Genomic DNA, 13,524 nt, shown 5'->3' on the forward strand with positions numbered 1-13,524 from the left:
AGCCGAAAAGGTCGGGGAACAGGTCTCTGAAGAACAGTATCCAATAGCCGTCGTGGTACCTGCCATCGTTGGCTGCCAAGTGCCACCGGAAGTCGCGCGATGTAGTGGTCCCGTGGTTTTCTTCGAGGAGATTCGGGACTCTTGAACGGAGAAACAGAGTGTTCGAGGAGGAACTCGATTTTCGTTGGCCGCGCACGCGTCCCCCCACCGTCCTCCCAGCAACATGAAGACGATGTCCGACGAGGATCCCGTCGACGAACAGAGCAGCGCCGGTACGCAAAACGCCACGGCCAGCAAGGAGTTCGGTCAGAGGACACTCAGGTCCTTGAAGAAAGGCCTCGGCAGATTGTGGAGGAGGCACAGGGGTAACGCCTCCATCACCGAGTACGACCCCTGCTATAAGGTCGCTTATCTTGGGAACGTTCTCACTGGATGGGCCAAGGGTACGTGAATTGGTTTATCTGATTTTCTTTGTGTCTCGCGATGCGCTGCCGACCGGGCCCGGTCATTAAGTGCCTGGCTGCCTAGGCGAGCTATAGCGCGCTAGCCTAACGTTCCTGCCGAGTCGCGACGCGCCTGGATCTCCTAATTGATGACGTTCACTTTTCAAAGCGATCCTCCAGCGGTCCGCGCTCGCTTTTCTTCCGACGGCGGCCAACGATCGCGTGAAAGCGTGAAACCGATCGTTTTAGGGGATCTGCCTAGGGGAATGGACTAGGGGAATTGCAGAAATCTGTAATTATGGGATTAGATGTCGCGAAAATATTTATTGAGTCACCATAATCTTGATATACGAGGAAAATTCCCGGCCGAAATGTCGGTTGCGACGTGTGGTATCGCGTAGCTTCGTAAAAATGGATAGAAACTATTTATTTTTAATTATTTTATTATGGAACTTTTACCGGCACATTCATCACTTTTCCGCGATTAATATGACACCAAACACGGCACAGTTTGGATTATATTTGTCTGTGTAATCCTTGATATTGTTGGACCTCGATTATCCGAACTAATCAGGAAAGGACCGTTACCTGAGTTACCTAATACTAAAGATTAAATCTTTACTGCCTTGTACGAGGAATCTTGTTATATACTTGTGTCTTTAGAGTGAACTATTTGCATGTAAAACACAATAGTAATATGGAGAATTCACGAATTGTCTGACTGAATGAAAATTGAGAAATGGCATTCCTGAGTTTCGAAGAAGACGCACATAAATGGAACTATAATCTTCATTCACGTTGCTGACAATGAGTTCATCTGTGGAATGTGTTTAAACGATGTCTCGGGATAAAATTTGTAATCGTTAAATTCTCCTCTTTTCATTGATCAACAAAATAGAAAATTGCCCAATTATAAGATCGTTGAATATAAATAGTTTTTCTTCGTTAGAAAGAACTATATTCTTAGTTAGAACTATATCGTTAAAATCGGAACATATTTATATTTGCAACCGAACAAGTTTATATAATATTACAGCTCGACACAAATGTTTTCTCTTCCAATGGAAAAACATGGTGTCTCCGTTTTTCTCCAATATTGATTCTCGCAAATAATACCATCAAGAAATTAAGAGCTGTCATTTTGCTACACCAAATGGACAATTGCAAAAGCTTTGTCGCCAGGCAATAATAACGTGGTTTAACGCGTCAATTATGTCTTCGTTGATCATCGTGAAGGTCTCCTAAATCCAATTCTACTAATAAACGGGTCAGTAAAGTTTACGAGTACCGACAAGAAAGTTAGTTATTCACTCTTGTCGCACTGGCAATTAACCGGACGCAGTTTGTTCTCGTTTGTTTGCGGAACTTCCGGTGAACGAAGGCCACGTCACGTCCGGGAACGTCACCTGGCCGTTTCGGTGGGAAATTGAAAATTTCGCTGATCGTCAAATGCCACGGAGTATAGACAAATAAGATGCTATCGAGATAATGAAGTGGTCAGCGACCTCTGACGCGGAATACTAACAATTCTCTGTTAATCACCGCTGTTGCCAACCGCTTTCTCACCCGTATCTGGTGTTCGCAAATGTGTCTCGTGTTCCTTTTACGAAACCGCTCGAACCAACTGCAGCCTTGTCTTCTTTCCAGCTTTAATGGAGGATCTTGAATATTCTATAAGCCATTAAACGTCAATAAAGATTCCGAAATAAATATTCATCGTAGGTTACTCAATGAACAATATTGACAGTGCTAGCGGACGGAGAGAGGGACACATTTATTATCATATCGCTGAACGATCTCGTCATTTGTACTCAAACCGGTATTCGGCACCGGTCGTTTAACCCAGTTACCAAGGCTGCTGCGATAGCTAACAATTTTTTTTTCCTTTTTTTGATAATAGTAATTTTTTATCTTTATTAACGCACTATGAATAATAAACGAAGCGATGCCTCCATTTCGAATCGAAATGATTGCATTTGCTGATTAAATTAATACGGAAATTGACGTTCTTAAAATTTTACAATCGGCTCGACGCTGCTGAATTTATTGCTTGTTGTTGTGCATTTCAATCGACATCAATTAGTTAATTATTATCGCGACAGAACCTTGACAGTTTAACGACCTTTTGCAATCGATAGAAACAAAATTTACAATTTACTTTACTATTCAGCAATTCTGAAATTCATATCTTCTGAATAATAGTATTTTAAATAGTAAATAGTTAATAATCCCACTAATTTTAAAGTATGCGTACAACTTTGAAAATAAAATATTTTATTTGATGCAATAAGTTTTTAAAATAGTATTTTATTTGAAGAACATTAAAAATATTTTGATTTCATCTCGAAATAGTTTATTCCTTTTATTTTAAATGTTCTTGCTGGAAATAATGGTTCGTATTCAATATAAGTATGTTATTTTATGCCAGATTATTGAAATAAAATATATTTTGTGTTTCAGATTGTTAACTGGAAATATTTTATTTTATGATTCAAATTTTTGAAATACAAATATTTTATTTCATGGTTTAGATTGTCAAAATAGACATATTTTACTAAAATATTTTACTGTAAAATATTAAATAGTACTTGAAATATTTATTTCGTCAAATATCGCCCACCTCTGACAGGAAGGAAATTGCAAAGCAACCCGAATGCCTTGCAAACTGCGAGAAGCGCTAAACACACTAATAATCGTGCGAGGAGTGCCATTTTAATGCAAGCGAACCGGCAACGTCGATGCAAATGCTCTTTTTCATTGATTGAAGCATACTTTATACAAATCATTATCGTTCACGATCAGTGTCACAGGTTTTTTAATGTATGCAGAATGATCGAGAATCTGCGAAATCTGCATCGTTTCCTCTCCTGGCGAGAGATGACTCTATCGTCACCGGACGACAAACTCGAACGAACGAAAGTGAACTATCCCAGCGGTCGCGCGAGAGGATCATAATCAAATTCAGCAAAAAAAAGAACCAGTTTTGATAATTAACAGAGAACGCGGTTCGGAGTGGTTTTCTGCGGTCGGCAGACGTTTCCTGGGGATTTTAATTATTACGCAGGACGAAGAAATTCCCGGCGTGGCACGTGTAGGATACAGTCGCCTCGGAAAGTAAGTTAACGATCGTAATTTATCGGGGAATGAACGTAATTATGTCCGATAATAACGATACTGATGTTTCACGGACTTTTTCCTCCTTTTCGTGTCGCGCGTCAATAAAAACGGAACGACCATTCGAGTTCACAGGAATGAACACAAATATGAGAAAATATGAAAAAATATGGAAACGGGTCAAAATCGCAATGATTAGGAAAATGAAATCAGTAAATATGGAATTCTTTTACGTCTGTTACAGCTTTAACCCATTCGCTTAAAAAAGATAGATGAGAAATAATGTCGGTGTCATTTTCTTTTATTATATTTACAAAATATCACATGTTTTAATAACGGATTAATTTTTACCGTTAACAATGCAAACGGGTTGAGGTGACTCGCTACGATTTATTAAAGAGCATAAATTATTTTCAATCTGTCAGAATGATTGAATACATAAAATTGAGAAAATCCGAAGAAATCTGCGGTCACTAGGAGTGTGCGAGAACCCAAAATCGGGTCGGGAACACGAAATTTTTTCGGGTTCGGGACGGGTACCCGAAAATTTCGAGATTCTCGAAAGTGTCGGGATTCCCTAAAGGGAAATCGAAATTTTCAGGGAACCCGATGATTCTTTCGGAAATCTCGGAATTTTCGATTATGTGGGGAATCTTGAAATTTTCGGGAAACCAACCCGATTCTTTCGGGAATCTTGAAATTTTCGGGAAACCAACCTCATTCTTTCGGGAATCTCAGAATTTTCGGGAAACTCGAAATTTTCGGGAAACCAACCTGATTCTTCCGGGAATCTCAGGATTTTCGAGAAACTCGAAATTTTCGGGAAACCCGATTCTTTCGGAAAGCTCGGAATTTTCGGGAAACCAACCCGATTCTTTCGGGAATCTCAGAATTTTCGGGAAACTCGAAATTTTCGGGAATCTCGGAATTTTCGGAATCTCGAAATAATTTTCGGGTTCTTGCATACAGCACACCCCCCCTAGGCGGTAACCCATCTTTATCTTGTACCGCAATGTACGTTGCTTAACCTGTAATATCACACAAAGAACCACACCTCGCCGCACTCATTCACTGTACTGCTGCCAGAATGATTAAAGAAAACCATTTTTACATCCCGTTTCTCGCGACGGACGCAGAAAATTTCAATTTTGTCCGAAGGTCCGCACGACCAAAAGACAACGCATAAAAATCGCTGACATTTCTCTCGGACGCTTCTTGCATCAAACGTGCGACGCTCGAGAAAAATCAAAGTTTTCGGGTCAACGAATACGGGTTACCTTGTAGGCGTCCCCGTTACACGAAAACGAGCCGAACGGCATGGCAGTGTCGAGATTATTTATAGTGTTCGCGGGTCTTTTTCCAGGCCGACCTTAGCCGTCACCGTTCAATCGAATCCGCGATTTAGGCTAGTTAGACGGTCGACCTTGCTCTCCGGCCGGCTAGCCGCAAGAAGTATTGCGCACTTCCGGTTGGTCGTTCACGTATCCCGTGGCCCGCGATCGGAAGTACTCGCGTTTATCCCCGGTGCCGCCTTTAATTGCCGTTCCTCGGCTTAATTGCGGTCGCCTCGGACTGCAAGCTAACTATCGCAATTTCTGGGGATATTAATATAATTGTGTCGCGCGCGAACCGGTAAACCGGCACAGTTTTTAGAAAATCATTATACAGACCTCATTATAAATGATCGATCGACCGCGGACTTTTACACAAAACAACAATTTCCAAGAAACTGCAACCGAGAAGATTGTTTCTTTTGCCAAAGAATTTTTGTGCATTTGCAGTTACTGCATCTGCGAGAAACAAGAGCCACTGAAAAATGTCTTTTGTTTAATCATTCCAGTGTACTTTTAAATTTTAAATTTAAATTTTAAAATGCTATTAAATTATTTTCAACCTGTTAAACATATTAAGAAAGAAAATAAATTTCTATTTCACTCCAGCTTGTTACAATTCGGACCGAAAATTTTTATTTTGCATAAATATTCACAATCTACTAATAACTGTTCTTTTCAATAATTATGCTGCAGCAAAAGGGTGGCTACCGATCCCGGAGCGTAACGGTTCTGGCTCGTGCGATCGGATGATCGTGTGCCGGGACAAAAAGACATTTCCCTATTGTAGATCTTTCCCCCGGGTGAAAGTATCGATCGCGCTTATCCGGTTTGCGTTACGGTCGATTATCCGAATGATTTTCATCTCGTGTTCCCGGGTACAGGCAGCGGCAGCGGCAGCGCGGTCGATTTCGCGGGAAAACGAGTCACGATCGATCGGGTCCGATCCGATCCGCGACTGACGACCTTCCATTATGGAAAACAGTAAATAGTCCGGTGGCCGGGGACAGCCAGGAATTAATTAATCACGGCGAAGTAGGCGGTTGCGAATAAACGTACCGTAATAATGGCGTTCCCGATGATTGAGGCCGACCCAGTCGGAGGCGAAGGTATGCAGAGAAAGTAGGAGCCCCCTCCGTATACGCCTATGTCCGGTCGTTGCACCGAGAGCAATACTTCTTTCTTTCGGATCTCTCCGTAACATTGGCCAGTGTGAATTTCAACCGAGACGTTCGATCGATTCTTTTTTAAACAGTCTGGCACGGGCCGACGCAAATCGACGCACAGTGGGCAATTTCGACGAAATCGGATTCAAAATGAAAGAACTTTCGACAGAAATGAGGTAGAGCGATGAAATTTTTTTAAATTAACCCTTAGCACTCGAGTGGTGACTCTGAAGCACCACTAGAAATTGTTGTGGCAATATTTCAAGGAAATTACAAAAAATATTACAAAATATTTGTTACATTACAAAAGTATTCAATAGATTACTAAACATTTAAATATTATATGTGGAAATCGTATCAGTTTCGTATGAATAAAATAAAACTATTCTAAGACGGAAGAAAAATTTAGTTTTAGAATGAAAATAGCGCCGAGTGCAAAGGGTTAAAGCTGAAACTTTGTAGAATATGGGAAAAATAGGGAGATTATGGTACGAGCGCTTTTTAACCTTGAGAAAATTCGTTAAACTTGCACAACTTCAAGAAAATTGTGGTTTTCCCAATACCACGCGCGGAAAAAATTTTTTTTAACATGCTGTACATCATTTCCCATAGATTTTTGCACGCTGATTTCAAATCTGGTCTGAAAATTTGTCTACGACCGAAATCATTTTTTCGTTGAAATGATTGGATGGTAATAATCTCCCTATTTTTCCCATATTCTACAAAGTTTCAGGTTTAATTTTTAAAAAATTTCATCGCTCTACCTCATTTCTACCGAAAGTTCTTTGATTTTGAATTCGACTTCGTCCAAATTGCCCACTGTGCGCCGCACAGTGGTGCCAAGGCGTTAAAATATCCATTTTATTCGCTTTTTATGAAAAACAATTATTTTTGTATAGCCTAATAGTGCGTGCATAATATGCCAAAGTCCGATTTTTAAAAAAAAATTTTTTACGGAGATATACGAATGGTAAATGACCACTTCTTCGCTCCTGGGAACTCATCAGTTTTCAGTGCGATAGTTATGTAATTACTCCGCCTATAATTGAATACTTAGGGGTCTACAAATCATACGGGTTATTGCAAATGGCTTCAACTATTAACTGGCAAAAAAAGTTGTTTAACATTAAGTAATATGGACTAACCTGAGGCCTCTTTGCGTTACGCTCATTTTTTATTTATGGAGGAATACGAAAAATCCTTTGAAAAGCTTCGATCTGGAACTAACCGTTTTGGTAAATTTTCTTTGTTAAATAAACAAAGATTTCGTTCACTGGACTAGTTTCTGGATTAGTTTCGTCGTAACTTCTTCGTCAATTTTTGTAGCAACACGTGTTTGAACGAAGAAATTTCTAATGCAAGCGTTATTGTGATTTCAATAATTATAAAATAAAAAACGCGAGTCCGATCATACGACCGGTTGTGGTACGGTTAATGTTAACAGCAATCCTGGGAAACATACGAGGGTCGGAATAGGAACCGGAATTTTTCTTATTGGCTTTCGTGTAATAAGACACTTTGCATATTTATTATGCGTAGAAATTAGTTCATTCTGGTCGAATTTGCATAGTAAATCGAGTTGTTAATATGCTCCTGTTCTTTTGCGATTTCGAAGCGTCATATTCGAAAGCACTTTCCGACGTCGGTTTTGCTTAATACTGTAATTCACATGGCAAAAGTGCAGCAATTGTATTGTTGTTAAAATATCTATGTTTTGGAACAACTCGCCACCCGACCTAAACTTTATTGAGAACGTTCGGACAAAGTCGAGACAAGTTTATGCGAATAAAAAATAGAATATAAACAATTTAAAAGACAGTACAAATTAAAATTAGACACGTTTAGGATAAACAAATTACATGAAACGATCTGAGAACGCTTACTGGATACAATAGTGTTAAAAATGGCATATAATTCTGGCTCTATTTCAATTTATGTTAGAAATATTCGTTAATGAGTTTAATTATAGTTATAAGTTAAATTATATCCAGTACAAACATATACATTGCAATACATAGAGAACGGATTAAGGATGTATCTAAAAGAGAAATTAGATATCTTTCTACCGAGTTGTTGAGTATTTTCTCTAACTACTTTTACCATTTTCGAAACCGAACATATATAATTTAATGTTCCGATACACATTTCCGTTACATTATTGAAGCTCCAGCAGTCGAACATAATTATAGTAAATATTTCATCGTATCGGAGTAGAAAGTGGATGCGACATTAATAGGAAACTGCATTTCTAATCCTGATTTAGATTTATCGAATCGACCCAAGGTTAACCCTGGATATCTAAGTTTTTAATAAAAAAAAAAAAGTGAAAATTGCAACATTCGTAAATAGCCAAATTAATAAATGCCAAAAATATTTTTCGCAGTTCAGTTTTTTCTGTTTCGTCGTAAAGCATTTTTCTGCCAAGCGTGTTCCTAATTCGCATTTAAATAAATGTCTTCAGTTTGCGCAGTGATTGGTCGCGTTCGAATTTATAAAGATGGTGGACACGAGCATAGCGAAAGCAGAACAGGTCAGAGTACGAATTCAGGTGACACTTCTAATGGACGGTGTCCGCAAAGAATGAAGATCAAGAATTCTGCTTGTTCGCGAGTGACGCGTGACTCGAATTAAATGATTGAACTGCATTCAGCCGTGCTTTCATGATCTACACACTGCTCCAATGATCCTTGGCCTCTTGTAGGTAGTAGATGGCCGATGAATGGCTCGAATGGCAAAAATCGTTGTCCTTTGTTTGCTCACAATAAATGGATCACGCAAGAGCAGTCCTCGTTTTGTGCCATTTATGTCCGCGCGGTTAGATAATTACGATGCTCGGACAATAAGCACAATTACACGTGTGTTCGTTTACGCATTGAGCTCAATTTGAAACGCTTACGTTTTTGCAAAGCTGCAATCATTCTATATTATTTAACGTTCTTTTTCTCTCGACGCAATTTTCAAATCAGTCTTCATCCACACAAGCTTTGCTGCCAATTTACACAAAAAGTACAATAGTAATAATAGCAACGATGATCTGTGTGTACTGAGAATGAGAAATAATTCTTTTTTTCTGTAAATATTTTTCCTAATAAATATTATTGGTCGAAAAATTATTTGTAATACACAAAGTGAAATCGATCGATCGGTAATAACTTTTAGTAATAATCGTTTTAATATAAATCATGAAGATTTTGGGAAATGATTCTGGGAAATTGCTATTGTCGGGACACGGTACAACAGTTACAATTGCACATTTTATTAGGCGAGATGTTCTGCGCATAAATGGCGTCGGATAAGGTCACTGCAAAACTCAATATTTTACGAGATACTTCGCACGATTACCGATCGCGCGTACAATACCATGTCTATGTATAAAAATAATTTACCATATCGCTAATGTGTTCGGTAACACCTAAATATTTACAGTTTATCACCAATCCCGTCATAGTTCTTGAGAAATTAAATCAAAATCCGTGAAGTGTCCTGTTCTCAATGACTTAACCTTACGTTGTTTACGCTCGTTGTTCAAGGAACTGATTTGTCCAAAGGAAACGAGACAACGCCATTTTGAAACGGTCGCGTCAAATCGTGTCGACTCCGTTTTCCTGATTAGCGATTTCAATAGAGCACAAATCGAAGAACGTTGTAGCTCAGTTTATTCTAATTTCGAGTCTTTTGCATTCCGAAGAATGTTTTTACTCTGAAAATATAAAAAAAAAATCAAAAAATCTCAAAATCTCTTCTCTTAAGTCTCTGCGAATATAAAAGAGGATACGGGGAAAGGTTTTTTACAGAGCGTATTGGCGGAGGATTAGTGAAATTTTTCGAGAAAAGGGATTATAGGACGGGATGACATCAGGATCTATTCGCATGCGTTCTGGAAGTAGCGCGAAGGTCAGCGAGATCAAGATCCAGGTAAAACTGGAAACTGTTAACGTGATTTCGAGGGACCTGCGCCACCGGATGGCATGCCATTACCTTCAAAGCACGAAATCTGATGTTCTTTCATCCGCAATATTCATTTACGCACTCGCGAAGAAAACGAACAAACAACAACACTTCCACCCTCCACATTACCATGTAAATTATAAATGTTAATGGAAGATCATTTTTAACGAAATCTCGATCAACCATAGCAAGCTAACTGGACTGCGCATTTTATGCGCCCGTGACAGAAACGTGCAAATGAAATACGAAATTCAAAACATATAAAAAGCATTTCGAACAAAAAGAACGTATTAAAATTATTAAGAGAAGTAAATAACCTGCGTTATTAAATTTACTGCGTCAATAAATATTCTGCGTACCAACAGTACAAGTACACTGGGTCCAAAATATTTTCTGCAATTATGCAAACGAAGTGAGGGTTTTATGCGTTCACATAAAAATTGTCTAAGTGCAGAAAAATGTACACATGTTATTTTTGAATATACATAAAATTGTTAAGGAGAGGAACGAACTATTATTACAGCTTCCATGTTTTGCAATTGACGGAGAAACTTAAAATTTTGCATAAAGATCTGCAGCTTAGATTTAAGCTTATTATTATTGCAGAAATATTACTTTCAGCAACGAAGATCATTTCTTCCGTCTGTGTTTTAGAAAATAAAATCTTATTCCAAATATTCTTAGAACTGTAAGTACGATCGACTCGAGAGGATTTTCCAAGAAAATGGAGCAATAACCGAGTCTTCCAGAAGTCCTGGTGGAATTAACATTGACATTAAACCTCGCTTCCAAGTATCGTGCAGAACTATATTTAGCCTTGCCGAAAATAGCCGGGAAAATTAAATCCCGGCGATTTATTCGCTCGACAGAAAAATACGGCGAAAAATTGCACAACACTGTCACCGTCCGTCTCCGTTCCTCATTTTCACAGAACCATTGATCTTCCGTCCAACCTAATCTTCTGGCAGATTTTTTCGCCGCATTCCAGACCGTGTAAAACACTTGGGAAACACGTCTTACGGAGACTTCCTTGTAAAAACGGAGATAAATGCATGCGATTATGTGCAGAACGAGCGATTTCGCGATGAATAACGCATCGGATGAAAATGAGGATAATCTTTTGACACCTCCGAGGCCCTATCTATCATGGCTGCCAATGCGGAGTGACGGAACGTTCGTGTTCCAAGAACTCCTATTGCTACTCGGTTACGCGAGCCTGAGAAATCGTAGTGTTAGCTTCGAGGAAATTATAGGAACGTGTTTGTGTGTAGACACTAACGAGATGAGTCTACAATGTTTCAACACCGGTAAAAATGTAACAGTGCTTGCTAACGCGAGCCATTATTCCGCGAGCCCATTTCTGCGTAGGAGTAGCCAATGGCATTCGAGATGACCTCGAAAGCAAGCGTCACCCTCATTTTGTATTGTTTGCAAATTTATGAAATTAAATTTCTCTGAAATTGAAAATTTTTTATTCAGAAGAGAAATATTGACACCCTGTACTTCTAACAATTCTTCAAGATTAGATAAATATTGAATTTTAATTAAACTCTGGACAATTTTGTGACAATTTCTTAAAAAAGCTTCAAGAATAATTGTGCCACGATTTTAAAATGTAGGCATTTGTTTATTAATTTTATTTTTATTTGGACGATCAAGCCTCGATTTGTGCGAAGTTGACAATGCAGTAATGGCAGTCATTCACGGTATAATTTACATAGCTCTCATAATACGTTTTCATTAAAGTTATTATGCGCGTAAACAGTGTGCATTTACGATCAATACGTGTAAATACAGTGCATTAACTACATATTACGCGGTGTGACGTGGAAAAAGCAGAACTGTGACATAATAATCACAGTGGTTTGAGTGAACCTTGCCACATCAATAAAATTGTATAACAGTCGATCGTAAATGAGACTTCCGAATGAAAACTGGTAAACTTTATTGTTAAAGTGGTAAACTTTATTGTTTACCGATATTTTGAAATATTGATGATCCCCTTTGTGACATCTGTTAAACGGCAAACAAATTGTATATCGAGGAAAATTGACAAGAGAAATTTGGAACATTTATGGAGACCGTTTTTATTGGCACTGAGCATTATGAAATGTTGATAAACCTCATTATGGATTCGTGTGAAACGTCGTAACACACGTGCAGTAACATTAGTGGCACAAATTGCAAAAGTGTGTTCATACTTTGTTGGATAACATTTTGAGACGTTCGTAAGTTCCATTGTGAATTTTGAAACTTGTAACACTGTAAAAAAAGATAGTGACAAATATTAATGGCGTACAAAATATTCATAGAAACAGTTTTTATCATTGCTGAACAATCTGAACTGTTGATAAAAGTCATTATGGATTTTGAATTTTTAGACTTGCAAAACAGCAGATAACACGTGCATCAACGACGCAGTTACCTATTTAATTTTTCCCATGAACAATCTTTCAACCAACAAAAGCAATTATCCTTTGAGGTTAGAACTTTATAAAATTCACAGGTTCAATTCTCTTCGAAGAAATCAGTAACGTACAAACATTTAATCATTTAAAACATTTTTTAAAGTTACTTTTACCTGTTTGGGGACCTCTAACCTACAAAAATGAAAGAAATGAATTAAATGAATTAAAATAAATCAGGTATTCCAAGATGAAACCCAAATATTTGGAACAAGCAATATAATGATGCAGTACAAGTAACATAATTCTAAAGAATATGATAATATATACACGTATATAGCTATCTTCAATATTACCGGTCAAATTACCGGTTGCACATTTGTTATCTTGCAATTATTGGAACTACATGCTTCCATTAAAGATTATTCAATAAATTTTGTTCATTCAAACTGGTACCAATCAAGGGACTCTCCTTTAGATTTCAAATAAAATACTTAAAATGCCAGGTGGGGGGGCAAAATTGAAAATAAGAGGGCGCAAAAAGATAGAAAATAAACATGATCATTAACTATGCATAAATAATCTGGTAAATAACGAACGTTCAAAAAATTTTATTTTTGCCATGGTATTATTGAAAAACTTGCAATTCATTGACAGAATATGTTGATGTCTACAATAAATTTTATTTGGAGAAAAGTTAAAATTGTTTTTTAAAGATGTCGTCGCGAATCGGACGTTTGATATGCAGCAACCCGATAAAACAGTATTTCAGCCGGCTCTGATTGGAGCAAAGTGAAACAGTTGTGCAGATAATCCGCGATAAAGGATCGACAAGATGGCGGCGGATTTCGAGCTGGTCGCGGGGAGTACGCGAGCCGGCCTATGCTCTATCATTGAATTAAGCACATTGTTATCTGACAAATACACGTCATCCCGACGCACGGATAATTTTAGACTCCTGTCGGCGCGGCGATGCTCAAGGGTAAAACGCAAAAATGTCGCCGGCTCTATTATACAAGCAAATGACGCTATACTCCTTCGCGTTTAAAATAAGACGGGCACCACGCACACACACGTGCGCGGCGTAAACACGCGCGTGCGAAGCGCGCGTATCGCA

At 38.4% G+C, this 13,524-nt stretch overlaps 1 protein-coding gene across 2 annotated transcripts in view; it reads left to right on the forward strand.

Annotated features, from left to right (window-relative positions):
- Positions 1 to 213: 213 nt before the first annotated feature.
- The window catches only part of LOC143365806 (uncharacterized), a 37,583-nt gene continuing 24,272 nt past the window's right edge, over positions 214 to 13,524 (forward strand). The window contains exon 1 of one of the 2 annotated variants that reach the window (XM_076806353.1): positions 214 to 443. In XM_076806353.1, the coding sequence (XP_076662468.1) occupies positions 224 to 443 (220 nt within the window). In that variant the 5' untranslated portion in view covers positions 214 to 223. Of the gene's footprint in view, positions 444 to 3,448; positions 3,558 to 13,524 lie in introns of those variants that run through there. The other variant, XM_076806354.1, reaches the window with a different exon arrangement.

Source organism: Halictus rubicundus, chromosome 2, assembly GCF_050948215.1.
Source record: "Halictus rubicundus isolate RS-2024b chromosome 2, iyHalRubi1_principal, whole genome shotgun sequence".
NCBI lineage: Eukaryota > Metazoa > Arthropoda > Insecta > Hymenoptera > Halictidae > Halictus > Halictus rubicundus.